Here is a 23,928-nt window from a genome sequence, read left to right as displayed (position 1 = left end):
CTTCAATAAGAAAGCGATTCCTAATGCTAGCTTTCTCAGAGTTGTAAGCAGTAAAGTCTGGATTTATATAAAGAAAGCATATTGCCAGTTAAGCAACAAATACGCCAAAACGAGTATCAAGACTAAGCTTCTCTTCTAAGATACATCTTTAGAGAAGATTGTATGGATATATGATGCTAAAGCTAACAAGATCTATCGAGCAGTAGCTATCAAGATACGAGAATGCAAAAACCCCCCTCTGAACAATCCAGAGATAGCGGAGATTAAGCATATAGCTGAATTCAGCAATACTTCCATTGAGAACGAGTTTACGAAGATCACAACGATCCTCAAGGAAGCCAACACCCTACCTACTCTCCAAAAGCCTATTATCCAACTAGGCATGCTTATCGAGAACTGAGAAACCTCAGACTCTCAAGATCATACTCCTGATGCAAGTTTGAATGAGATTCCAACCGAGATTCCAGAAGCTTTCCAATTGCTAAGCCCAAATTGCACCTCTGAGCTAGAAATACATACAAAGATGCAGGGCAGGGAAGGATCTGAGGAAAGCTAGAAGAACAACCCTTAGTACAGCTCTACAAACAAAACAAAGAGCTAGAGAGAAGTTCTTGGAGATACAACAGTAGAGAAACAAGATACAACAAGCCAAGAGAAGGAATCAGTAAAAGAACTATCTAGAATTCTGCTATCCATTAAAAGCCTTCCTTATAATGATATCTCCCAGAGAGTACGAGATGAAGATATTCTGATCGAGAAGAAGCTCATCCCGAGATTCCATTGATCTCAATCAAACACTCCTCAGATTCCCACGAGGGAACAGCTAAAACGAGCAGCTAAAGGCAAGAACTGCATGAATCTTCCAGACTTCTTGAAGAGCCTGAATACTCTCGCTATCAACGCTACCGTTCCTTACAATAATTATAAACTAATCCTCGAGTTCATCTGCTTATCAGCACTCAAGGTTCAGCATCTCGTCAATACCAAGACTTCTAATATACCCAAGAACTATAAACAAGCAATGCAATCGTCTAACTTTAATAAAGCCTGGAAGCCTGCGTGCAACGAGAGCATCGCCAAACTTGAGGAGAATTATACTTATAATTAGTTAGACTCTAATCCAGATGCAAACATCCTTCCTGCTAAGTAGGTATTCAATCTTAAGGATAACTCTAAGAATCTCTTGGGAAACAAGAAAGTTCCTTGTACAAGGCCTGTTATATGTAGCAATTATAAGATGGAGAGCTGAGCTATGGAGAATATCTACTCAGCTATTGTATTCTTAACGAGCATCAAACTCTTCATGGCTTTTGTTGCTATCAAAGGCCTAACCTGGAAGAAGTTCAACTTCGTTATTGCCTTCCTGAACTCTCCTATCTCTGAGAGCAATAGGATCTTTGTTAGACCTCCTTCTGGCTACAGACGCTGTGATAGCAAGGTCTAGCTGATAGTTAAGGGGATGTACAGCATGCAATAATCCCCCCTGTGGTAGTTTGAAACTATCACACCTTTCCTCAAAGACCTTGGCTTCAAGCTTTTCAATAATGAGCTGTGTATCTTCAGGAATGAGAAGACTGGAGTTCTTTTGATTCTCTACATCAACAACATGCTGATAGCTGGCTTCATACTCTCAGATATCAACGAGATCGCTGCTGCCATCAGCAAGCAATTTAATCTCAAGCATTTAGAAAACCCAGAGAAGTTCCTAAGCTTCAACATCAAGAGGGATAAGGAGAATGCGATCATCTTCCTCTCGCAGGAGGAATATACCAAAAAGATTGTAAAGCTATACAGCTTCGAGTCCACCAAACTAGCAAAAACCCCTTAGCCTGCTAGCTTCGAACTTCCCAAGAACTGGGAGCCTATGAATGAGAAAACGAAGTTGTATTAGAAGAGAACTGATGCTCTCAACTAGCTATTAACAGATACAAGATCTGATATTATATATACGGTTAACAAGATAGCGAAGAGCAATGTAGGCTCCTCAGCTATACATCTACGCCTCCAGAAGCATCTCTTCAGATATCTTGAATGCTTTCCAGATCTGGGCATCGTTATTAATAGCAAGATGCTATTAAAAAATATTATCAAGGTATATGCAGATGCTTCCTTTGGTAATGATCTCTTAATGCATTGATCAACAGCAGGATATGTTGTCTTCGTAGCTGGTGCACCAGTGCTGTGGAAATCGAAGGTACAGAATCTCATCACTCTATCTACTACGGAGGCCGAGTTTGTAAACCTCACTCCGGCCAGCCAGGCCTTGCTTTGGATCTGATTATTCCTTAAGGAGTTTGGTATACACCCTGAGAAGCTACTGTTGTTGTTTACGAATAGCCTGAATACTAAATACAACGTTTTAAACAGGAACAACGCTGCCAGAACTCGTTACATCGATATCCATTATAAATGGGTTGTTGAGAAGACAAAGAAGGGCTACTTCAGCATTCAGCACGTAAGCACAGAGGAAATAGCTGCTAACAGCCTGATGAAGCCGTTGGAAGCCATCAAATACAGCTAATTCGTCCAGGCCTTAGGCCTCAAACGGTGCTCTGTCTATTAGGGTACGACGAATGGATTTGAAATGGGATCTGGTACATGAGATAGAGTGAGGAGGATCTAGAGGATGGAAAACACCATGAGGAGGATCGCCAGCGAGGCTCGCGAGGTTGGCTGAGGGGGTGTGTGCGAGGCCAGGTGAGTCACTGGCCCCACTATCGCCAGCCTACCTCTATAGCCTCAGATAGCCAGCTGTTTTTCCTTTCTTTTCCTTCCTTTTCCTTCCCTAAGCGCAGTCCAATACAGTTCATTTCCCATACGAAGTTATTCATTCTTGGGATCGCGAGAATTTTTGAGTGCCGCCACGTGAGAGCCTCTCTCTGTACGCGGCTTTAGAAAGACGAAACTCATTTTGACGATGGCTTTTTATCAATGTGACGGCAGCAACGCCACAAGGGATGCTGTAGACAAGAATGAAGTCCAAATAGTCTGTTTCGAACTCCCCTTTCAGGTCGAAAAGTGATCTTCTAGTATCTCATAGTGAGATGTCGTCGAGAGGGCTCTTAGTTGACACATTGAGTGCGTCCAAGCTGAAGGTCATGAGACCGTGGCCTTCACCAGCAGGCCAAGCACGGCTGATAGACGAGGAGTACAAAACTTAAGGTGAGGAAGAAAATATATGCAAGGAGATGCAAATTGCGCGTAAAAGCAGCTTTCAAGCCAGGTGAATTTACGAGAATCATGTGACATAACAATGTTGCAGGTTGAGAAGGTTTGTTGTTGTAGAGAGTTCTTGTAGAATTCCCTCATGTCTTCGTAGTCGTTCTTTCTCTCCCTCTTTTTTTCTTCTTTCCCCTACCTCCTCCTGCCCAGCCTTTGGACCCCAAGATCCGAGACGAATAGAAGGAGGAGCCATATTGTGGACTTATGGCAGGTACGCTTGCCTTACACCAAGTCTTTTTTTTTGGGGGGGGGGGGGGTTTTTTTTTGGTGACGTTTGCACGTAAATTTGTTAGCGAAGGAAGGTGAATCCCACTATTCATGTTTTTCCAAGAGCTTTTCTTAGCCAGAACTTGGAAGGAAGACCTGCGCTACCCTGGACTTGAGCATTTTCCAGACTCGTTCAGATATGACAAAATTTCCAATCTTTTCCAAAATCTTGCTTGGCTCATGTCTTACGGACCCCAGCCCAAGACTACTCGATTCCCGCGAAGAGATCACCAATTTCGTGAGAAAGAATGGTGAGCCACTCATAGACCAACGTCAGGGAGCCAATAGACCGCACCGACGCGTCTCAGCTCATACCCTCAGTATTGGAAACTGGTCATTACGACTCACCTGCGACCGAGGGCTGAGGAGATGGTCATTCCCGTTCATAGGCAGTGCGGCAACATAACGCATGGGTGAGAGCCTCGAGGGTTTGTTGCTCTATACACACCACATCGTTTCCCACACGACAGAATCAAACGTCAGATTTTTCCTTTGAAACATCTAACCGGCATCCTCACTTTGGACTCCTACTTCTCTCATCGGGTTCTTTGCTGACCGGACTTCAATAGTTTCTATTGCCGCCACTTTCACCAAAGATGTATCACCCATCACACGGCACATGGAACAGACAGCCACCCCAAGTCAGAGCCCCAATACCATATCTCGAGCCCAGGTCCTCTGCAGGCTGGATTTTTACCTCATACATATTCTCACAATTCTTTACCTCCTGTCCTTCCTCAATCACAACAACATCGGCAACAACAATATCGCAGGTCTGCATGAGGATCTCAACATGACCGACGCACAGTACAGCACTCGCAGGTGACGCGTTCGAGTAGGCTCACGTGGAGGCTACGTTCTGCGACTGGTAGCTCTAGATCAACATCGTTGCCTACTGGGGGTATGTCTGTCCTGCATATGACGTCTCGCCGCTGCTGCCTACGGCCATCAAGGAGCTGGGCTACACTTTGCCAGACGTATAGCTCCTCATCGTACCGATCTATGCCGGTATGTTCATTGCTGCGTGTGCCATATATTCCACGCACTCGAGCAACACTACATGGTCAAGAACGTTGCTGGAGAGTTGTCGGCATGGGTATCCAGATTATTGTTGGCAGTCTGGCTGGAGATAAATAGCCAAACCCCCGTCGACCCCTGAGAAGGAGGACAAGTGAAGGAAAGAAAAGCTGACATGAAATCTCCAGTCCAAGCATCCAACTTCTACCGTGCCTAGATGCACAAAGGTACAGAATCTGCCACGGCCTAGAAATGGGTTTTATTGTCGCCGGTATGATGGCCTGGGTAGTTCTGGTTGTGGGCTACAAGAGAGTCAACAGTAAATGGAACCAAGTGGTGCAGGACAGGACAGCCGGTGAGGACGCGCCATCTCCCCAGGAAGTCTATGCTTTGGGATTCAGGTATACATTGTAGACTAGGTAAATATTATTATCATGGAAGGAGATGACCCGTGCAAACTCTAGCTATTCGTACCGTAATTGCCACAAAGACAGGTAGGCTACTTTGCATGCGAATATACCGCAGCCTCTTTACCGGCTGTCCGACCAAATACAACACATTCCAGTAACGACGATCCGCCCAAGCGATTATCGCCGTGCAGTCCACCGGTGATCTCCCCCGCTGCCCACAGCCCCTCGACCGGCTTCAGGCTACTGTCATCACTGTCTCTTGCTAAGACCTGGCCGTTATCGTTGATGGCTGCGCCCCCCATGGTGAAGTGGGTAATTGGCGTGACCCGACCGATGCAGACTTCCTGTTCGGCATCCTCCTCATCACGGCCCGTTAACCTCCAAGACCCGAACACTTTGCGTCCAAACGAGTCATCTTTGGTACCAGCCACGACCTTCGAGTAGTCTCGAACAGCCTCCCGCGTGGCATCGTCCAGATCCTTGACTTTCTTCTTGGACAAGAGGCCCTTCCACAGGTAAAAGCCGATATGCGATGCCGCAGCTTCACAGGCGCCAGGATCGAGCAGGAGTTGGACGTCCCACTGCGTCAGACCATGAGAGCCCTCAGAGCTGGACGCGATAGTGCCGGCAGGGGGAAGGTTCATGATGACCTTGCTGACATGTTCTCTCGTCTCCATCTCGTTGACAAATCTTCTTCCTTGATGCAGGAGGATTCCTCCTTCGCCCCTCAGCATCTCGGCAGCGAGAAACTTGACCCTCGCGTCAGGATCAGAGGGCTGCACGAAGCCAGTAGGGTGCACCTGCACGCTCTCCATATCCACCAACTGCGCGCCCACATCCTGAAGAATTCCGTGCGTTCCGGGCCTGGCATCGTTTGTCGATGGTAGCCCAGCAAGATCGGGCCGATACTTCTCCAACAGACCAAAAGTATCCCCTGCAAACCCACCCGTCGTAAAGACAACCGGTCCCTCGAGAGTCGACGTCGTGCCAGCACTGGTAAATTCCACCCCAGTCACGCTGCTGCTACTACTGCCAGGGCTACTTCCCGCCTTGGGCGATACGAGGAGCTTCCTCACCTCGCACCCGGTACGGAGCTCAAAGTTGGGGTCCTGCTTCAGCTTCTCGACCAGAGCGGTGACGATGGCGGCGCCGGGGGGGAGCTTGCCGCCGCCCCGGTGGGTGCGCGGGAAGCTGTGTCCGCCAAGCTGGGCCACGACGCTCAGGTCCACACCGATCTCGTCCACGAGGAAGTCGACGGCCTGGGCGGACGAGGTAGTGAGTTTTGCTATAAGTGACTCCCTCTCAGCGCGGCTGAACCTTGACGTGGTGGTTAGTGTTGTCGCGGCGTCGGCTTGGGCCAGTCTTCTACCGGCGGACCGGATCGTGTCGCTGTAGAAGGTGGTGTCTTTGCCCGGCTGGAACCGTGTAGGGGCTCCGTTGATGCCGGAGGAGGCCTTGATGCTGTTGCCGCCTGGCTTCTCGGCTCGTTCTAGGAGTCTCACTGCTGCTCCTGCGCGCAGGGCGGCGTAGGATGCTGAGAGGCCGGCCAGTCCGCCGCCGACGACGATGACGGTTTGGGGGGATGGCATTGGTGGTGCGCCTGGTGACATGATATCTGCACGCTGGTCTGATGGAGAGTTGAGTCTTAGGTAGAAATAGGCTGTGACGGCTGTGACGAGAATGACGAGCAGGAGCTGGCGTCTGGTCATTCCAGTTGGAGAAGGCGTGTCCATTTACTGTTGTATCTTTGAGGGAGCAGGCTGGTAAGATGGCACCCGAGTGATCAGACCTTCTCCATTGAGTCTTATATTAGAAAGAGTAACACCAGTAGCTGAGCTTACAGCAAGATATCATTAGCCATCAAGCCACTTATGGTGTATGTATGGTACTGTGTATGTGTGACACTGTGTGTGTGTGTGTCTAGCTGACTACCGTGGTGGTTCTTTCCAGCTACTCATCGTACGGTTCTGAGGCGGGTCGGCATCAGACCACATTGCGAGGCGGGTGGCATGATCTCTGAACAACCTTTCGGTGTTAGCAGTGGCGGCAGAGACGTGGGCTCGGCGAGATCTGTTCATCAATTGGTCAGACTAACAATGTAGTACTCGAAATTACGCATAGTAAGCTGATGAAATGTCTGGCAGAGGAGCAGTGCAAACCTCCTGCGATTGATCTGGTCAAGAGGGCGTTGTGTAACTTGAGGTGGCGGCTTGGCAGTATCTACAGCGGTGTCTACGGGAGGTTTAGCAGTTCTAGAAGGTCTCAACAGCCTATTGGCTAGAGCCGGTCTTCAGTAGACCTGCTGTGGTCTTGGTGCCAAAGCCCCTGTTCTGCCTCTTCTAGTGCCTCTGGAAATTTAGTTCTGCACTTCCATCCTGTCCAACTCCCTTCGCACTCATTTCGTTTCTCAGGTCTATTTTTAAGAAGCGCCGTCAAACATCTAATCATATTCGTACTGCTCTCTGCAGTCGATGCATCCAAGTGTAAATATCTGGGAACTGAAGCATGCTAATTACAGTGGGAAGCGTGCTATGTCATTCAGAACCCCCTGTCGCACCGTACGACAGGCCGTCGATATCGTCCCACCCGGACCCAGAACAGCCAGACCGGCACATGGAGGCTCCGCCAATTTGATGAACTCAAAATTCCCAAGATTTTGACAGCATATAATCTCTTCTCTTCATTTTATTTTTTCAATACCAATACAACAAAAGTGAGGCTATCCTCTTCTCATGGAGCAGTCTCGAGACTCGTGAGCTTGCCAATTCCATCAGGCCCAGGCTCATCTGCAGCCCACCTTCTCATCCACGGCTCAACACCTTATTAAAAACACCATCCGTCATATATTACGTACCAGAATAAACCAGCAGATACAACCACAACCTCTTAGACTCCTCAACCAGGACCAAACACGTCACACCACACCGCAAAAACAAACATGGCCGCCCCCAAGAACAAGACCAAAAGCAGCGCTGAGATCTCCGAAGCGGAAAAGTCCAGCCCCGACGCCGCCTGGGAGGCCACCGTCACCAAAGGCATGAAGGAGACGGAAAACGAGATGATCCTGCAATGGGTCTCCATCGTGATGATCGGCATCGCAGTTTTTGGCTATTTCTACACCTAGGGTCACGGTGGGGGGAGGGCAAGGGAACAAATTAGGCGGTAGATGGAAAGGGTAAAAATGTCCTGGGCGATCAACCTTGTCAGCATCGCAGCCTGACCTACAAACCTTGCGAGAAAGGCTTGGGTAGAAGACCATCGACTGTCTTCGAACCATGACTAGACCTAAATTCTGTGAAGATGTTGAGAGAAAGGGATAAACAAAAAAGGCTAGCAGTGCAGTTGATGTCAACGCTTGAGACGCAGGCCGGGAAGGAAAACAACAGACAAAGTCGTCAAGAGATAAACGGCAAGGGAGAAACAAGCGTGGTGGTGTTTCCGTAGTGGCATATAATAATTGTAATGACGGAATAGTATGAACAGTTAACACGCTCAAAACCTTTGGGACTCTCAACCCCCCTTTGGCTACCAGGGAGCATTGCACATCTTTTTTCGTCTTCTTCTTCGTCTCTCTCCTGTCCTCCTTATGAACCTACCATGTACCGTGGTTTCCATTGTCAACTTTAACAACCAAGTGGTAAACAATTAATTACCCTGTGACGTTCTTTAGTGTAGAAACGCACAATGGCTCCGAACTAGAGAGTGGATAACAAGCAGGGGCACGATTTAGACTGCGGATCCTAACTTGAAGCTACAAGTGTTTCACCACAACCGGCCACCTTATTCAACGCCGTTGCCTTCTTGAACCTGCTTTAACTCACAGATTCATTCTTCAGACATTTTGGTGACTATATCCAACACCACACTTGAGTGAGAGACCCATGGCGAGCTCACCACCGACTGCGAGACACAGCTTCTCATGGCTGACCGACGCGGGCTACTTCAACATGCAAGCACATATGATCCCCGTCCCCAACAAGACCAAAGACGCAGATCGGCGTCTAGACTCTAGATCACAGCCAAGCTAACAAAACAAGTGTAGGCCCTTATGGTATCCTCTCCACTTCCTTAAAACACAGCTCAGATCGCTTCCCTATCCAACCACGAGCTATGACGGCAAGACAGTGCTCATCACCGGCGGCAACGTGGGGCTAGGGAGAGAAGCTGCCCGTCATTTCTACCGCCTCGGCGCGAAAAGAGTGATCCTCGCCTGTCGTGACGTCGAAAAAGGCCGAGCCGCACAGGCAGACGTTGAGACCTCCTCGCCGTCGTCTAAGCAGGGTGGTGCTGTCGAAGTCTGGCAGGTCGACCTCGCCAGCTTCCAGAGCGTAAAGGAGTTTTGCCGCCGGGCGGATGCGGAGCTCGATCGCCTGGACGTCGTCGTGGGCAATGCAGGCATCGCCATCGGCACGTATGTCGAAGCCGATGGGGGTTTCGAGAGCACTATTGCTATCAACGTCGTGTCGACGTTCTTGATGGTTCTCCTGTTGCTGCCGCTTATGAGACGGACGGCGGTGAGGTTCAATGTGGAAACGAAAGTTGTCATCGTTTCTTCGGATTCGCACATGTTTGTACGTCATCACTTGCTGTTCCAGGGGCGTCTGGATTTCGGCCTCACGGGCCAATCATGGGCCGGTTACTAACGCCCCGAGATGCAGGCGAGATTTCGGGAAAGGGAGGAGCTAAAAGGTCTGGAGGCTTTCAAGGGGAAGGAAAATATGAACGAGGATCGATACAACACGTCCAAACTGTTGTCCATCTGGATTGTGAGAGAAATGGCCGCCAGAATGGCTCCGAACGACCCTGTTGTCCTGAACTGCATCAACCCGGGCTTCTGCAGGACGGAATTGTTCCGTCACAACACGTTTCCCCTGAACTACATTGTGAGATGTACCCTTCGCCTCCTCGGAAGAACGGCAGAGATGGGTTCCCGCACGGTGATGGCCGCGGCCGCGGCAGGGCGGGAAAGTCACGGGCAGTACATGGATAGCTGCGTCGTCCGCACGCCCAGCAAGCTTGTTGTCAGTGCAGAAGGGCAAAACCTCCAATCCAGGGTCTATGAAGAGCTGGAGGGCGTCTTGGAAGACATTCAGCCGGGAATCACCAGTGTTATCGGGGATCGCTGAGGCGGTCCCAAGCGCTGTGCATGCGCCACAAAAAGATGTAGAAATGGCAATGCTGCCAAGTCTATTTTTTATTTTTATTTCCCTCCGCATCGAACAAAATTGAATTTGCAAACCTGACAGGCCTTTTACTTCCGAATCAACCGGGTGCCTGAAAATAGCCTCGTCGCACCTGAACAACTATTGACGCGACGCCCGTAATTTCAAAAAACTTTCGCACCAGACCATCGTATCGTTTCAGCTGTATATACACAAGAACACTAATTAGAACGCAACGGAAGAAGAAATGCGATGTTTACGAGTCTTCTTATCATCTTTCCCTCCTTTGTTTCCGCTATTCTCCCCAGATCTTAAGCGGAACTCGGCGCGACGGTCTTGACCGTCACAGGAACACTGTCTGCCTGGTTGGCTCCATCGACATTCCAGTTCAGTGTATAGACATTGTCAGTGTCGGTGGTCTTGGCCCAGAACTGAGATTGATAGTTGCTGCCGTTGACCCACACGATTTGGGAACCAACTAGAGAACCTAGTGTCAGCTTAATGATTCTAGACCGGGGTGGCTTCGGAAGGATATTTTGTTTTAAGACACTCACATGTCGTGAATCCTGTCATAGTGGCGCCAGTAGGGGCAGTGGTGTTTGAGGACTTGAAACCGCATGGCACATAGGAGTTGCTGGCAGTGACGATGTAGAAAGCGGCAGAGCTGTCCGTGGTGGAAGTGCCGTTCTCCATCGTGGTGGCGTTCCATTCGCTGCTGACAGATGGTGTTTGCCCTATAGGAACATCTTGTTAGTATAGCCCCAAGTTGCTAAAAAGCTTTTAAGCGTCCTAGGTTGAATGCTCACAGATCAATTCAGTTAGGTTCGCCGTCTCGGCAGGGGCTATATATGCCATCCCTAAACGGTGCAAAGTATGGTTAGTGCGACTTGTCAAATAAGCGAGACCAAGGATGTATAACACGCTGTTACTGTACTTACCATCTGTACCACGATAGATCTGCATGCCAGAGATGCCAGTGCCATAGGCGTAGATTCTGACCTCATTGTCGGTGGCACGCTTGGCACTGGGATATGCTGTCACGGCACCGGCAAATGCCAGGAGAGCAGTGAGTGTGTTGGTGAACATGGTGATGAAGGTAATAATGTGAAAAAGAGAATGAGTGTAGAGAAGATAACGAGTGAATGAAGAGAATTCGAGAGGCCGAGAGTTTACGACTTTTTGAAAAGAGAGCAGGGAGACTAAGTGTTGGTGATATCCATCACCTATCATGATAGCCCTTTGACAGGCGACCTTGAGTATAAGAGCATCTCTGACACAAGCAAAAAGATATGTCTTCTTGGATTAACTCCGAGAGATCCTCGGCTGTCGAAAATGTTTCAACAATCCAGAATCAACCGCACGAGCTCCCGCTGACGCGTCCTAGTCTTGTTTCCCTGGTTATCATATCAATAGGGGATGTTGGTTTCCCATCTGTGCGCCGTGATCATCGTCGCTTGCCATGATCTCCAAACACAGGGCCCAGTAAGTGGGTCATGAGCCACTAGTAGGTGTACGTACTATAGGGTCAGGAAGCTTCAGTTTAGACTTGAAAATATGCCGAATACCCTAATCTCAGTAGCAGCTGTTATATTCTGCTCACCAAGGCTGGGTGGAGGACGCGCACAGACAGGGAATGTTACATCCAGGGGTATATGTAACAGTATACGTGCTCGCCAAGCTGGTTAACGATTAATCGCCAGCGCTCCTTTTTCTCCTCTCCACTCTGCTATGCAGGTTAGCGGAGACTCCACGATAAAAAGAAAGGTACCGTTAAGCATGGTCCACTATGATGCTGGGGAACGCAGTACTGTGGACCAACGAGACAAACATGTTTCGAAACACGCGTATGCTGCGATGGAAACTCCCCGTTCCGAGCACTAAGTTCTCGTATCTGCATGCCTCGCGTATCCAGGACAATGGAAACAAATCTGGATTGAGAGGATTGGTCCGAGACTATCACTAAGCCAACCAAGGCTCGGAAACTTGCTCCCGAAACTATATTGGCGAGATACAATCGGCCGAAAAGACGTCGTCGGGCCGGAGCCCCCCTTTTGCGGAATAGACAATAATTACTTGCCTTACTATGATATTGTTCGCTTTCGGATAGCTGAGAAGATGCGGTTGTATACCCCATAAAAATGTCCATATTGAGGAAATTGTCAATATTGAGCAATAAGAGGCTGGATATAGCATTTATTACCAACAAGGTGCCTCCCATTCCACACCGACTTTCAATCACGACGCTGGTTCATGAATTCGCATCCAATCATTTTCTTCTTCTCTCAACAAAGCTCGCATGGCCCAGAGAACAGACACATCCAAGGGGAAAACTCGCATCGGTATCGAATGCAATGCCCCTTCAGAATCGTATGTTGTGACGTCCTCCCTCGGTTAATGTTTCTTTGTGACGATACAGGGGCTATGACCAGTGCATTCACATTCACACATAGAATTCCTCGGTATCGAGAGTTACATCGATCTCCAGACCACGCGGCCTCTGGAGGCTCCTGCGGCTACACCCTTGTCCACGATATCGTATTCTTGAGCCGCACGAGCAAACTTTTGGTAGTCTCGAGCGGTGATCACCACGGATTCGGTAATGTGGATACTAAAGAAATTCCCCGGAAAACGTGTAGATCTACTCTTCCTTGCATTAGCCGTTACGCGAGCACGGATCGCCCAGGGTTTTTTTAACTGTTGTAGAGAAAAGCACAGGCTCGGTTGACCCATTTGGGAGGTTTCGTTTCGTTTCTTGAAGCCACACGGAGGTAGCCACATCATCTTATGTGTGGATGCAACAGTTTGTCTACTTGGTTTTGACGATGAAGACCAAAGGCCTGTCGTAGGAATTTTTACTCTCAACCAACTCCTAGTTGTTTTTCTACTCTGGTCTCCAAGCGGCCTTGTTTTGCTGCCGACTTTTCCGAGTACATCCGAGACTACTGCCTGCGCTTTGTCAATATTGTGTTTGTGTGTGTGATAACATGCGACAACTCCACATCTTGAGGATATCAGAATGGGGCAAGAAGCTCTGTGCGAAGTCCCCTGCGTCTCGAACGAGAGGATGCCGTCTATAGTCTGGAGCTGGTGATGAGTCCCCCTGAGCACCTCACCGAGACTATCATCGACGAAATTATTGATAAAGTCAGGAACCCCTCGAGCCAGATGAGTTGACTTCTTTCATGATAGCATCAAGTCTTCCTTCTTCAGCATCATCATCACCCTTCCCTTTCAATCGTTTCAGGGAAGTCTCGTTGTTTGGTCACTCGTTCAGATCCAACTTATCCCTCTCTACTTCACATTCACCCTCTACCCGGCTAGCCCGTTTCCTTTTCTTATATATCCTATTTGACAAGAGATTACCATCTCGTCATTATGGCCCTTCGAGCCTTTCTCTCCCTCCTGCCTGCGCTGTCTCTGGTGACGGCGGCTCCCAGTGTCGAGCCCCATCAGCTCTCTAAGAGATGTGTCAACTCGGCAGATGACCGCAGCTGCTGGGGTGACTATGATCTTTCCACAAACTACTATGACGAAGCCCCCTTTACCAATGTCACCCGCGAGTATTGGTTTAATATCGTCAACACCACTGCTTCCCCAGATGGCGTCGAGAAGATAGTCTTGGCTGTCAATGGAAGTATCCCGGGCCCGACCATTGTTGCGTACGTACAAAACCACTAATTACCTAATCTTGGTGTATGACATAGCTAACTTTAGACAAATACAGTGACTGGGGTGATACTGTTGGTGAGTGTCAACGTAGTATCCACAGAGGATACTAGGACGATCCGCGCCTCTTTCTCCAAACCTTAGTTTCCTAGTTGCTAACTTTGTGCTACCCCTATAGTCGTGCATGTGACCAACTCAATGGTGAGTACTTCTCTCAGTAATGAATGATCACTACATTTAGTCCCCATCTCCCGTTACTAACAACTTCCGTCAGCAAAACAACGGCTCTTCCATTCACTTTCACGGAATCCGACAAAACTTCACCAACCAGAATGACGGCGTGGCCTCCATCACGCAGTGTCCCACTGCGCCCGGCGACACGACCACCTACACCTGGCGAGCGCTGCAGTATGGCACCTCCTGGTGGCACTCGCACTTCTACGTGCAGGCCTGGGACGGCGTCTACGGTGGGATCCAGATCAATGGCCCAGCCACGGCAAACTACGACGAAGATCTGGGCGTCGTGAGCATGATGGACTGGGACCACGACACCGCAGACAACCTGGTGCTCCAGTCGGCCGTTACTGGCCCGCCCACCATGGCCAACGGTCTCATCAACGGCATGAACGTCTACACGCTCGAGGACAACAGCACCGTTGGGTCTCGCTACGAGATGGAATTCACCTCTGGGCAGCGTTACCGCCTGCGCCTGGTCAACACTGCTGCTGATACGCACTTTAAGTTCACCATCGACAACCGTCAGTCCTTTTTGCCCCCTCTTTTCTCCCCCTCCACTTCCGATGAAAGACCGATCTAACACCGCAACCTCTCTCTAGACACCATGGAGGTGATCGCAAGCGACTTCGTCCCCATCCAGCCCTACACAACCGACGTCGTGAACATCGGCATTGGCCAGCGCTACGATGTGATTGTGACTGCTGACGCCCCGTCCGACAACTACTGGATGCGCGCCATCGCCCAGCTCGCCTGCTCCGACAACGACAACCCAGACAACATCAAGGCCATCATCCGCTACAGCGACGCCGCCAACAGCACCGCCGACCCGACCTCAACCGCGACTGCTGACGCCTCCGTGGACGAATGTGTTGACGAGCCCGCAGCCAGCCTGGTTCCCTATCTGGCCATCCCGGCGGGCGGATCCGCAGATGTCACGGATAACTTCGCTGTCGCTGTCGAGCAGCTGGCTGGACGTGTCGACTGGGCCATGGGTAACACCACCTTCATCAACGAGTGGGGCTATCCCAGCATCCAGCAGGTCTACGACGGAAACAACACGTGGGGTGAGAGCCAGAACGTGATCCAGCTGCCTCAGGCCAATGAGTGGGTCTACTGGATTGTGCAGACCACCATGGGTGTCACCCATCCTATGTCAGTTTTTCCCCCCTGGAGAGCACTAGCATAAACTCACGTCCCATGGAAGATGGATCTCGGAAACTAACCTTGGACTGATCATGCAGGCATATGCACGGCCACGACTTCTGGGTTCTGGGCGCCGGAACCGGCACTTTTGATTCCGCCACCGCCAACCTCTCCACCGTCAACGTGCCTCGTCGCGATGTTACCATGCTGCCGGCAAGCGGATGGACGGTCATTGCATTCATTACTGACAACCCTGGTGTAAGTTCCCTCCTGTCTCCGCCATACTTCTACTTCTATTTCAGAATTCTGACTTTCTTGGTGCTTTCACAGGTCTGGCTCACCCACTGCCACATCGCCTGGCACACATCCGAGGGCCTGGCCGTGCAGATGGTCGAGCGCGAGTCCGAGATAGTCGACCTGATCGACGCCGACCTTATGAACAGCACCTGCAGCGCCTGGAATGACTACGCCAACAAGGTCGCCCTCGTGCAGGACGATTCGGGCATATAAAACTCCCTCTCAAACGGAGAGAGAAGAGAACATTGCCCCTGCCCCGGCTATGCGGCCTGCAAAGCCCCTTTTTCTGTTGTACATATTCGGGGCACTATATTTTTTGTGTGGTTTTCTTGGTCATGTCTATTTACGAAACGATTCGATGGCACTTGTGTGGGTTTGCGAAACAAAATAACCGAGAAAACTCGTATAAATAGTGTGAATGGCGTCTAGGAACTAGGAGTGTGAACTATGGCTCGTAATATAATAGATACGAATATTGCTAAAACAAAAAGCAAACAAAAGAAACAGCAAAGATCGTTCATAAGTGTTTTCTTCACAATCGGTGACATATTCATTGGCCTTTCTCTCTCTCTCTCTCTTTTTTTTTTTTTTTTTCTTTCTCTCTCTCCCCCTTCCCCTCTCTCTGTATGTGTGTGTGTGTGTGTGTGTGTGTTCACATGATTTGCTAAGGAGATCTTCACAAAGAACAATTCCGAATCAGGCCATGGGATCTCATTTTGCTAGAACATTTGCCACGATCTAATAGTGACTTCAAACGGATTCTTCTCTAAACCCAGTAATAATCCATGATTTCCATGCTTTCCAAAATTTTTAACATCGCTAGCCTACATGCTAATCCCTTTCCCCCGGCCAGATGAAGCCCTGCTCAACCCCTGGGATCAGCGGCCTCAGCGCCACGCCATAGTCGCCGCCATTCGGCGTCCTCAGTAGAGTATGGATGTGAAACTTGGCCGGCTCCTTGTTGGTCAGGAAGACGCCCGAGTGGTGGTCGAACTCAACAATGACCACTGGGCTCTGGATGCGGTAGTAGAAGGGGTCGGCGTCGGTGTAGCCGCCGATCCAGCAAAAGTAGGTCTCGTGGAACCAAGACTTGATGTTATCCAGCCTGACCTTCTTGGCCTGCGCGGGGAGGTAGAGGAGGTACTGGTCCAAGATCCCCAGGACGAGATCTTGCTGCTCGCTCGACATCTCGGAGACCAGGATGCCCTCATAAGGGACGACGCGGTTATCGCGGTATGCACCGCAGACATGGCGCTGGTCGTCGTGGTTCCAGCGGCCGTGGGGCATCTCCGGGTCGCGCATGAGCTTGTAGATCTGGGCCTTGGCCTGCTTCTCGGCGGGCAGGGCCTGCATCAGCTGGAGGCCCAGCTTCTCCTCGGTCTCGAGGATGCGGGTGCCCTTGTAGCTGCCCTCATCGATGAGGTTGGGCTCGGCGCCGGTGAACCAGGGGGAGATGACAATCTGGGACTTGTAGAGAAACACGTTGAGGCACAGGTGGTGGCCGTAGAAGGAGAACCCCCAGGGCCGGTCGGACGAGGGCTCGCCGAAGAGGACAAAGTTGTAGCTGAACTCGTTCATGACGGCAGGAGACTTGACGAGCTCGCCCAGGAAGCCGTTAACACGCATGGCGCCGATGGCCTTCTGGTAGCCCTCGGGCGACAGCGTGGCCTGGAGCACGGCCAGAACCTTGTCCCGCAGGTCTGGGCTGATCTCGTCCAGGCGGATGCCCTTGTCGCTCAGCAGGAACTCGGGGTTGCTCCACGTCCGCCACTGCGGGTCGTCGATGTGATACTTGACGCGGGCTGTCTGCTCGGGCGTGAGACTGGCGAGGACGGCGCTGGCGGCGCTGACGATGTCGGCGACGGGCACGCCCTCATCCTGGAGCTGGAAGAGATCTGGCCTTGTCTTGCCTGCTCGAATGTCAACAATAACAGGTTCCAGAAAAAACAGTAACGACAACAGGCAGGCAGACAGACCATCAGTGGTGACGCCCTTGAAGGGCTCCTTGAGCAGCTCAAGCCAATGCATATACAGAGCGTGGAGCCATGGAGGCTGGCCGCCCTCCTTGAAGGCCTTGGCGTAGACGTGAGCGTCCTGCTTCTGCATCGTGGTAAACCTAGGAATGCTCAGGTCGGGCAGAAACTGGCGATACTCCCCGCCATGGAGGGCCTGCGCCGCCTCGGATGTCATGGCTCTTTTTGTGTGGTTGTTCCAGTCGTATATCCTCACTTAGGTAGCCAGGTTTGCGGTGCTGCTTGCTGGTCGATGATGTGTGGGAAGGTGTGATCTATGAGTGAGGCTAGCGTAGCAGCTCTTTTTGGTTTGTTTATGCCAGGAAAGAGATGCTTTCTTTCTCCAGCAGAAATGATACCTGGTGTTTCCAAGTCAAAGACGACACGATCCCTTAAGATATACAAATTCGTCCCGGAATTGCGGTCGTTCAAGTCAACGTAATCAGTGTGCTCCTGTGTAAGTGATGTGTGTTTTATTCCGCAGCTATAAATCCGCGTCGCGGCCGAGGCTTCGGTATCTACTTCTGCCACCCGCCGAGCATCTCCGTTCCTGCTCCGTAGTAGACCCTGAAACCAAAAAAAGGACCAGGACGACACCCTGATCTGATCGTACCAGCAAATCGGGCGGTGATGTCGAGAAAATGGGCTGATGCTTGGTCGAGAGCAACCCCAGATTTTCCCCAGATTACAGGGTCGACCTTTCAAAAGTATTGATTGGACTCGTGATTTCTTGAAGGGTTTCTCTGTTCTTGGAGTGGTAAAACATTTACCCCGCATTTTGAAGATGTACCCCGCCTTTCAAGTAGTGGATAGCATGCTGTGACATACTTAGCATAGTGAAAAGGGGGATAGCTTTGAGGGTTAGGGCTCAGAGTCCTTTGCTGAATTCAGGCTTCAAGGTTGGAGCTGAGGAATGAACCTACACAGCACACATGACCTTGTTTGCTGCTGGGTTTTGTTTTAAGCTCGAAAGTTTCCCTACTTTTCTGTTTCTCGATGATATCAAACTGGGAGAAGAAGGCGCATGGTCGAGGGATCTGACATACAGACGATGCCCAACGGTGCATACCATGTACTTTCGCAGGGCATATACTACTTGCTCTACGGCTTCGGGTCAAACAGCCATGATTAAGTCATCACAGCACTGCATCTCAGGTAGATAAAATGAGCACCTGATGGAGATCTTTGAAAATTCTTTTTTTTCAAAGCCCAAGTCTCCCACTCACCTTTGAGAGAAGCAATGTATAAGCCTCAAAGCTACCATCAGGGTCAGCGCGTCCAGGCTGCGCGAGTCAACCCCCAAGTAGATAGAGGCTATTTCAAACCAGTTCAAAATGAAGTACATGAGTATCTCAGTCAAAGGAAAGGAAAGAGACCCTTGAATAATGAGGAAACAAAATGCTCTTTTGGGCAAGTAAGCCGGAATTTGGGCAAATTATTTCCAAGCCGTATTTCCCTGCTGAAGCGTCTTAGCGATAAACATGCAGCAAATCTGATCCGGGTTCTGTCCGCCTCATGGCCTCATCATGGCACCTACCTGGGTCGACCTTCCCGAACCGCTCACCTGGGAGAAGAACAAGCCCCATTCCCCTCCACCCTGGAAATGAGGCAAGGCATCTACTGCTACTCCAGAACGGATCGCCGGCAGTTCAGCTGGGGCTCCTCCTCCTGCTGTTCCTCTTCAAGGTCCAATTGCATGTCGAATAACTCAAGCCACGCGGGTTTGATGGCGCCAGGCAGACGTTTATTCACTGTCACCCCTCCCCCCCTCCTCTTCAGGTGTGCTCTCTATTATCATGGCAGAGCTGAATGGGGACAGTAGCACCGAAGCACTACGACATTAAGGTTGTATTGTCTCTGCTGCAGCAGGGCCTACATGTGCATATGCATGTGTGCGGTATAATTACATCGCACACAGATGGAGTATATCATTTTAGCACACCACATTTAGCCCCATGCCCGCCACTGATGGCATCGCAAGATCGGGAATGGAACCCCTGGCTGTAGATGTGAATAATGATATATGCAAAGGGAAGCTCTCTAATGCTCCTCCAACATCGTGCTCTAACAGACTTTAATAACGTCGTTGCTCCTCCTCCTCCTCCTCCTCCTCCTCCTCCTCCTCCTCCTCCTCCTCCTCATCATCATCATCCTCCTTCTCCCTCTTCGCAACGCAGCTAGTGAAAGTACAAGGAACAAGATTTCACACAAAATAGGCCATCATGAAGCTCAACACTGGCACCGTCCTCCTTCACCTCTCCTCCCTCCTCCTCCAACCAAGCCTGACCAGCGCAGCCCCGGGTCAGAAGAGGAGAACTCTACAAAAGCGCGAGGCCCTTCCCGACTACGCCATCACCTACGCCCCCTGGTCCTACCTCTACAGCGCCGAGGGGACCTTCCCCTCCGACATCACCGTGCACCTGAACAACACCATCCCCGAGGAGAACTACGTCGCCCTGGGCGCCGTCGGCTCTGTCACTGTCGACACGCTGGACAGCTACGCCAGCGACGTGTACCTGACCTCGGCCGACAACATCGCCGATGACCCGGCCTGGCTGCTGTCGGACTATGGCATCCCGGACGCGGTTGGGTATAGTGCTGCCCCGGGCTTGATCATCGCGGCGGAGAAGAACGCCAGTACCACAGATGTGTTTTATTTTTATTTTTATAGTTATAATTATGGCAGACCGTAAGTTGCGTTCTACTAGTATGGAGAGGAGGGAAAACTGGGTTGAAAAGGAGAACAAGATGAGATCCAATAATCCATTCGCTGACGTGCTATATGAACCATGCGTCCAGTGTCCTTGACATTGAATTCGATCTTCACGTCGGTGACTGGGAACACGCCATGGTGAGTTCCTCTCCCCGCCCCCCTCTCCTCTCCTGTCAACGACTACTCAAGCTTGGACTATTTTCTTTTTCCATTTCCTTTTCCCTCCTTTTTTTTTCTTTCTCTCTTTCTTTTTCTTTGTCTACTGACAATCACTCAGATCCGCTTCATAGACAGCGAACCCTACGCAATCTACCTCTCAGAACACTCAGCCGGGTCCGCCTACTACTGGGACGTGATGGACTTCACCGGCGACCGGCCCATCACCTACATCGCCAACGGGAGCCACGCCAACTACGCCACTGCCGGCTCGCAAGACTACACCATCGCCCTGGGTATTGTGACGGATGTTACAGATGCTGGCTATGCCTGTAAGTTTTTTTTGGTTTTTTTTTCTACTTCCTTATGGTTGTACAATATGTTATGTATATATCTATATCCCTATTTATTTACATATCAAAAAGGGGACATGACCCAAAACTACCGCGGCTACTGGTACGACACCACCACCAACACCTTCACCACCGCCAGCGGCAACTCCACCGGCGCAACCGAGGAAGCCGACGAGGACGCCTCCTGGCTGTCGTGGGAGGGCTACTGGGGCGACGAGCAGTACGCGGACGGCGATGACGGGCAGTACTGCCTGTTTGGCGAGTGCCTGTACACGTCGGGCCCGACGGGACCTGTGACTAAGAATCTGGGACGGACCACCATGTGCGAGGATGATAGTGACTGTACCATCTTTGATAACATCAATGACTTGACAGTCCAGTCAAAAAAGGCGAGGAAGCAGTAGCAGAAGAGAGAAGGACAGGAATAATGACATGGAAAATACTTTCTCATAATTCGAAGCTAAATCCAATCGCGATCTTTCATTATGTCGTGAAACTCGTGGTGTGTACCTCTAAATATCAATCCGATGTTGTTTGTTGCGTTATTCTTGATGTTGTTGCTGCCGTGTCCATTAATGCGTTTGTAAAGAATTCCCATAAGAAAAAGATAGAAAAGAAATTCACTCCAAACCTCATCATGCCATCACCGAGACAGCAACCTCCCTAGCCTCATCCTCCCTCTCCTTCTTCTTCTTGAACAGCGTCTTGAGCATTGTCGATCTCTTCTCCTTGGGCCGCAGCACCGCCTCCAGAGTATTATCCGCCTGGCGACTCCCGTCCTCGATGGCCTTCACGTGCGACTTGACAGTCATTTTGGACCTCGAGGTCCGCCTGCTCCTCTCGCTGCCCGCCTCGCTCGCGGCGCCATCGCCGGTCCTGCTGGTGTGAGCTCTGCTGCTCGTCCGAATAGGTATCTCGATCTCCTCCTCGTCTTCCTCTTGTTGTTCGTCCGCATTGCCCGGCCTATGGCTGCGGTGGCTACGGTGGCTGCGGTGCGACTTATGCGAGCGGTGTGTCCGGCTGGTGCGGATAGACATGGCATCGCCACGGACGGACCGGGCAGCCTCGGGGGTGATGAGCTCGAGGTCCACGCTCTCGTCTATTTCCTCCCCATCGTCGCCGCACGGCGTTATTCCCCTGCGCCAGGACTCGATGGTGCTGAGCTCCTCGTCGAGGACGAGCGCGTCGTCGTAGCTGCCCGGGCCAGGCGGACCATACGCGGCACCGGCTTCGAAGGCATGTTGTGACGGCGTCGGCGGCGGTGGTACCCACTGCTGCTGCTGCTGCTGTTGATACTGTTGATTCGCCGCAAAGGCCTGCGCACTCGCCTCTCGGCCTGCAGCGATGGCCTTGGCCTCCTTGATGCGCTTGACGATCTTCCAGCCGCCAAAGCAGACAACAGTGACGCCCACAGCAACACCGACACCGACGAGAAACTGCGGGCTGGCCAGCAGAGCAAAGACGGCAGGGGATCCACCGCGAACGACGGCGAGGAACCCCGGGCTGACGGTGCGGAGTAGGGTGCTCAGCTCAGCCAGCATCAGTGCGACGGCGGCCGCGGCCTCGGGCTTGCGCTGCAGGTGGTCGATCATCGAGGACGCCGTGTGCTGCACGCACTCGGCCTCGTCTAGCAGGGTGTCGATGCGACCCATCAACTTCCGCGCCTCCTCCTCCTTCTTGGCCTCCTCGCGCCGCGCCGCATCTGCCTCCTCTGCCGGCGTGGCTGGGCCCAGATCGGTGCGCGAAGCTAGGTCTGGCGGGACGTTGCCGTAGGCCAGGTTCATGTCGATCTCCTTCTTCTTCTTTTTCTTTCCTGTCGTGTCCCCAACGAGGCTAAGGTCAGAACCTGTGGCGGCCGCGGCGCCGAGGTGAGGGGCAGTGGCTGCATGGACGAGGGAGGGCCTGCTTAGGGCCATATCGCGAGGGGAGCTCTCGGCGTAGGGCGGGCGGTACGATCGCGGAACCTGCGTTGGTGTCGTAGCCGACACCTCGGTGAGCGTGCGCAGGTTGCTTTCGGTCAGCGCCGTCGTTACCGCCGTCCTCCTCGAGACGATGGTCCCGTCGTGCCTGGACGTGGCATGCGACCTCTTCGACCTGTGTGTGGCGTGGCTCCTCCTCGAGCTCGCCTGGGACGCTCCCTCATCGTCACCGAAAGACCGCCTGCGGCCTTGGTGGCGAGAATGTGAGTCGTCCTCCAGGTACCGCGAGTGGGTGTACTCGGTTCGAGGGACATCGTAGACGTGGTCGTCGTACTCGTCGGCGGCGGGGTAGTAATAGTCGTCGTGCAGGTCGGGGCCTCGAGACCTGACGTCGAACGTGTGCGCCTTGCGGATGCCAGGACGTGGTTCGTCGGCGACGGAACCACCACCACTAGCAGCAGCAGCAGCAGCAGCAGCAGCACGCTCAGCCTTTATGGCAGCTTTCTTGTCCTGGTAGGCTGCCTTGGCTTCCTTGAAGATGTTGACGACATGCTTGCCCTGTTGGAGTACGATGAAAGAGCGATGCTGTCAGCGCATGATATGCATCCTGTATGATATGACAGTCTCATGACCAATCTTTCTGATCCCTGGTGGGGCAGGATGACCATTGAAGGGACGGCGACTCTTCTCACTCTTTTCTCTTTCTCTTAAAGAAGGATATGGACTTGGAGAATTGGTTAGATAAAAGGAGACTCACGTTTGTGATAATCTTGCCCGACTTGTTGATGATGGTGACCGTCTCTGTGAGTTGCATCTTGACAACGACGATGAACTCTTTCTACGAACCAGCCGCAGAGCTCAGAGGCAGTCAAGAGGTGTGGTGGGCGGTGGTGGTGATGTTGGTGGTCGAGTGGACGCAGAAGACGAGCTCGAGATATAAATCGAAGCCCCTGGGGCTTGACATGTGCGTGTCTCGGCTGCTTGCACTGCACGACTTAATGCTGACCTAAGTGGACGCCCGACTATGACGGAATAGAGGCGGTCAAAAGTCGCCTCGGTTTCAAGATGTGGAATGGCTCCAACCACTGACCTTGCAAGAATGATCAATGATGATAACAAAGAAAACAAAAAGAAATACAGGTTCTGAGTGAGTTTTCGACAGTCTTCCGAGCTGGACGAGAATTAAAAAGAAGGTGGGAAGACGGTTGCGTTATTGTTGCTCTGGTTGCCCCTTCAGCACTTACACCACCAAACAACACCAAAACCACGGCCTTAGGTATCACTAGGGAGGGAGGCAGCTGGGAGGGTGCAAGGGAGCGGGGTCATTTCGGGCCCAAGCCCAGGGCCCCCCAGG

The 23,928-nt window shown here is 51.4% G+C and overlaps 7 protein-coding genes across 7 annotated transcripts; 3 read left to right on the top strand and 4 right to left on the bottom strand.

The window, feature by feature from the left end:
• Positions 1-4,898: 4,898 nt before the first annotated feature.
• Positions 4,899-6,505, bottom strand: M406DRAFT_295661 (Flavocytochrome c; the record flags this gene model as incomplete). The annotated part of the gene is made up of 1 exon (XM_040919204.1): positions 4,899-6,505. The coding sequence occupies one exon, from the start codon at positions 6,503-6,505 to the stop codon at positions 5,006-5,008; it is 1,500 nt and encodes a 499-aa protein (XP_040772924.1). The 3' UTR covers positions 4,899-5,005.
• A 2,292-nt stretch (positions 6,506-8,797) lies between these two features.
• On the top strand, positions 8,798-10,042 carry M406DRAFT_333990 (NAD(P)-binding protein; the record flags this gene model as incomplete). The annotated part of the gene is made up of 3 exons (XM_040920890.1): positions 8,798-8,884; positions 8,996-9,487; positions 9,575-10,042. 3 exons carry the CDS (start codon positions 8,798-8,800, stop codon positions 10,040-10,042), a joined length of 1,047 nt encoding a protein of 348 aa, XP_040772923.1.
• A 347-nt stretch (positions 10,043-10,389) lies between these two features.
• On the bottom strand, positions 10,390-11,164 carry M406DRAFT_333989 (uncharacterized protein; the record flags this gene model as incomplete). The annotated part of the gene is made up of 4 exons (XM_040920889.1): positions 10,390-10,556; positions 10,633-10,812; positions 10,885-10,935; positions 11,017-11,164. 4 exons carry the CDS (start codon positions 11,162-11,164, stop codon positions 10,390-10,392), a joined length of 546 nt encoding a protein of 181 aa, XP_040772922.1.
• Positions 11,165-13,453: 2,289 nt separating this feature from the next.
• On the top strand, positions 13,454-15,942 carry M406DRAFT_95172 (uncharacterized protein; the record flags this gene model as incomplete). Its single annotated transcript, XM_040926292.1, has 7 exons — positions 13,454-13,737; positions 13,803-13,822; positions 13,923-13,945; positions 14,019-14,502; positions 14,581-15,133; positions 15,223-15,382; positions 15,455-15,942. The coding sequence occupies 7 exons, from the start codon at positions 13,454-13,456 to the stop codon at positions 15,632-15,634; spliced, it is 1,704 nt and encodes a 567-aa protein (XP_040772921.1). The 3' UTR covers positions 15,635-15,942.
• A 310-nt stretch (positions 15,943-16,252) lies between these two features.
• On the bottom strand, positions 16,253-17,611 carry M406DRAFT_342619 (uncharacterized protein; the record flags this gene model as incomplete). The annotated part of the gene is made up of 2 exons (XM_040921790.1): positions 16,253-17,331; positions 17,398-17,611. The coding sequence occupies 2 exons, from the start codon at positions 17,609-17,611 to the stop codon at positions 16,253-16,255; spliced, it is 1,293 nt and encodes a 430-aa protein (XP_040772920.1).
• A 2,044-nt stretch (positions 17,612-19,655) lies between these two features.
• M406DRAFT_74863 (uncharacterized protein) lies at positions 19,656-21,059 on the top strand (the record flags this gene model as incomplete). The annotated part of the gene is made up of 4 exons (XM_040925772.1): positions 19,656-20,122; positions 20,233-20,284; positions 20,424-20,634; positions 20,728-21,059. 4 exons carry the CDS (start codon positions 19,656-19,658, stop codon positions 21,057-21,059), a joined length of 1,062 nt encoding a protein of 353 aa, XP_040772919.1.
• Positions 21,060-21,084: 25 nt separating this feature from the next.
• M406DRAFT_324291 (uncharacterized protein) lies at positions 21,085-22,205 on the bottom strand. The gene has a single exon (XM_040919849.1). It carries the CDS (start codon positions 22,194-22,196, stop codon positions 21,291-21,293), a length of 906 nt encoding a protein of 301 aa, XP_040772918.1. The 5' UTR covers positions 22,197-22,205; the 3' UTR covers positions 21,085-21,290.
• Positions 22,206-23,928: the final 1,723 nt, after the last annotated feature.

Source organism: Cryphonectria parasitica (genome assembly GCF_011745365.1).
Source record: "Cryphonectria parasitica EP155 unplaced genomic scaffold M406scaffold_8, whole genome shotgun sequence".
NCBI lineage: Eukaryota > Fungi > Ascomycota > Sordariomycetes > Diaporthales > Cryphonectriaceae > Cryphonectria > Cryphonectria parasitica.
This window is presented reverse-complemented; position numbering and strand designations above follow the sequence as displayed.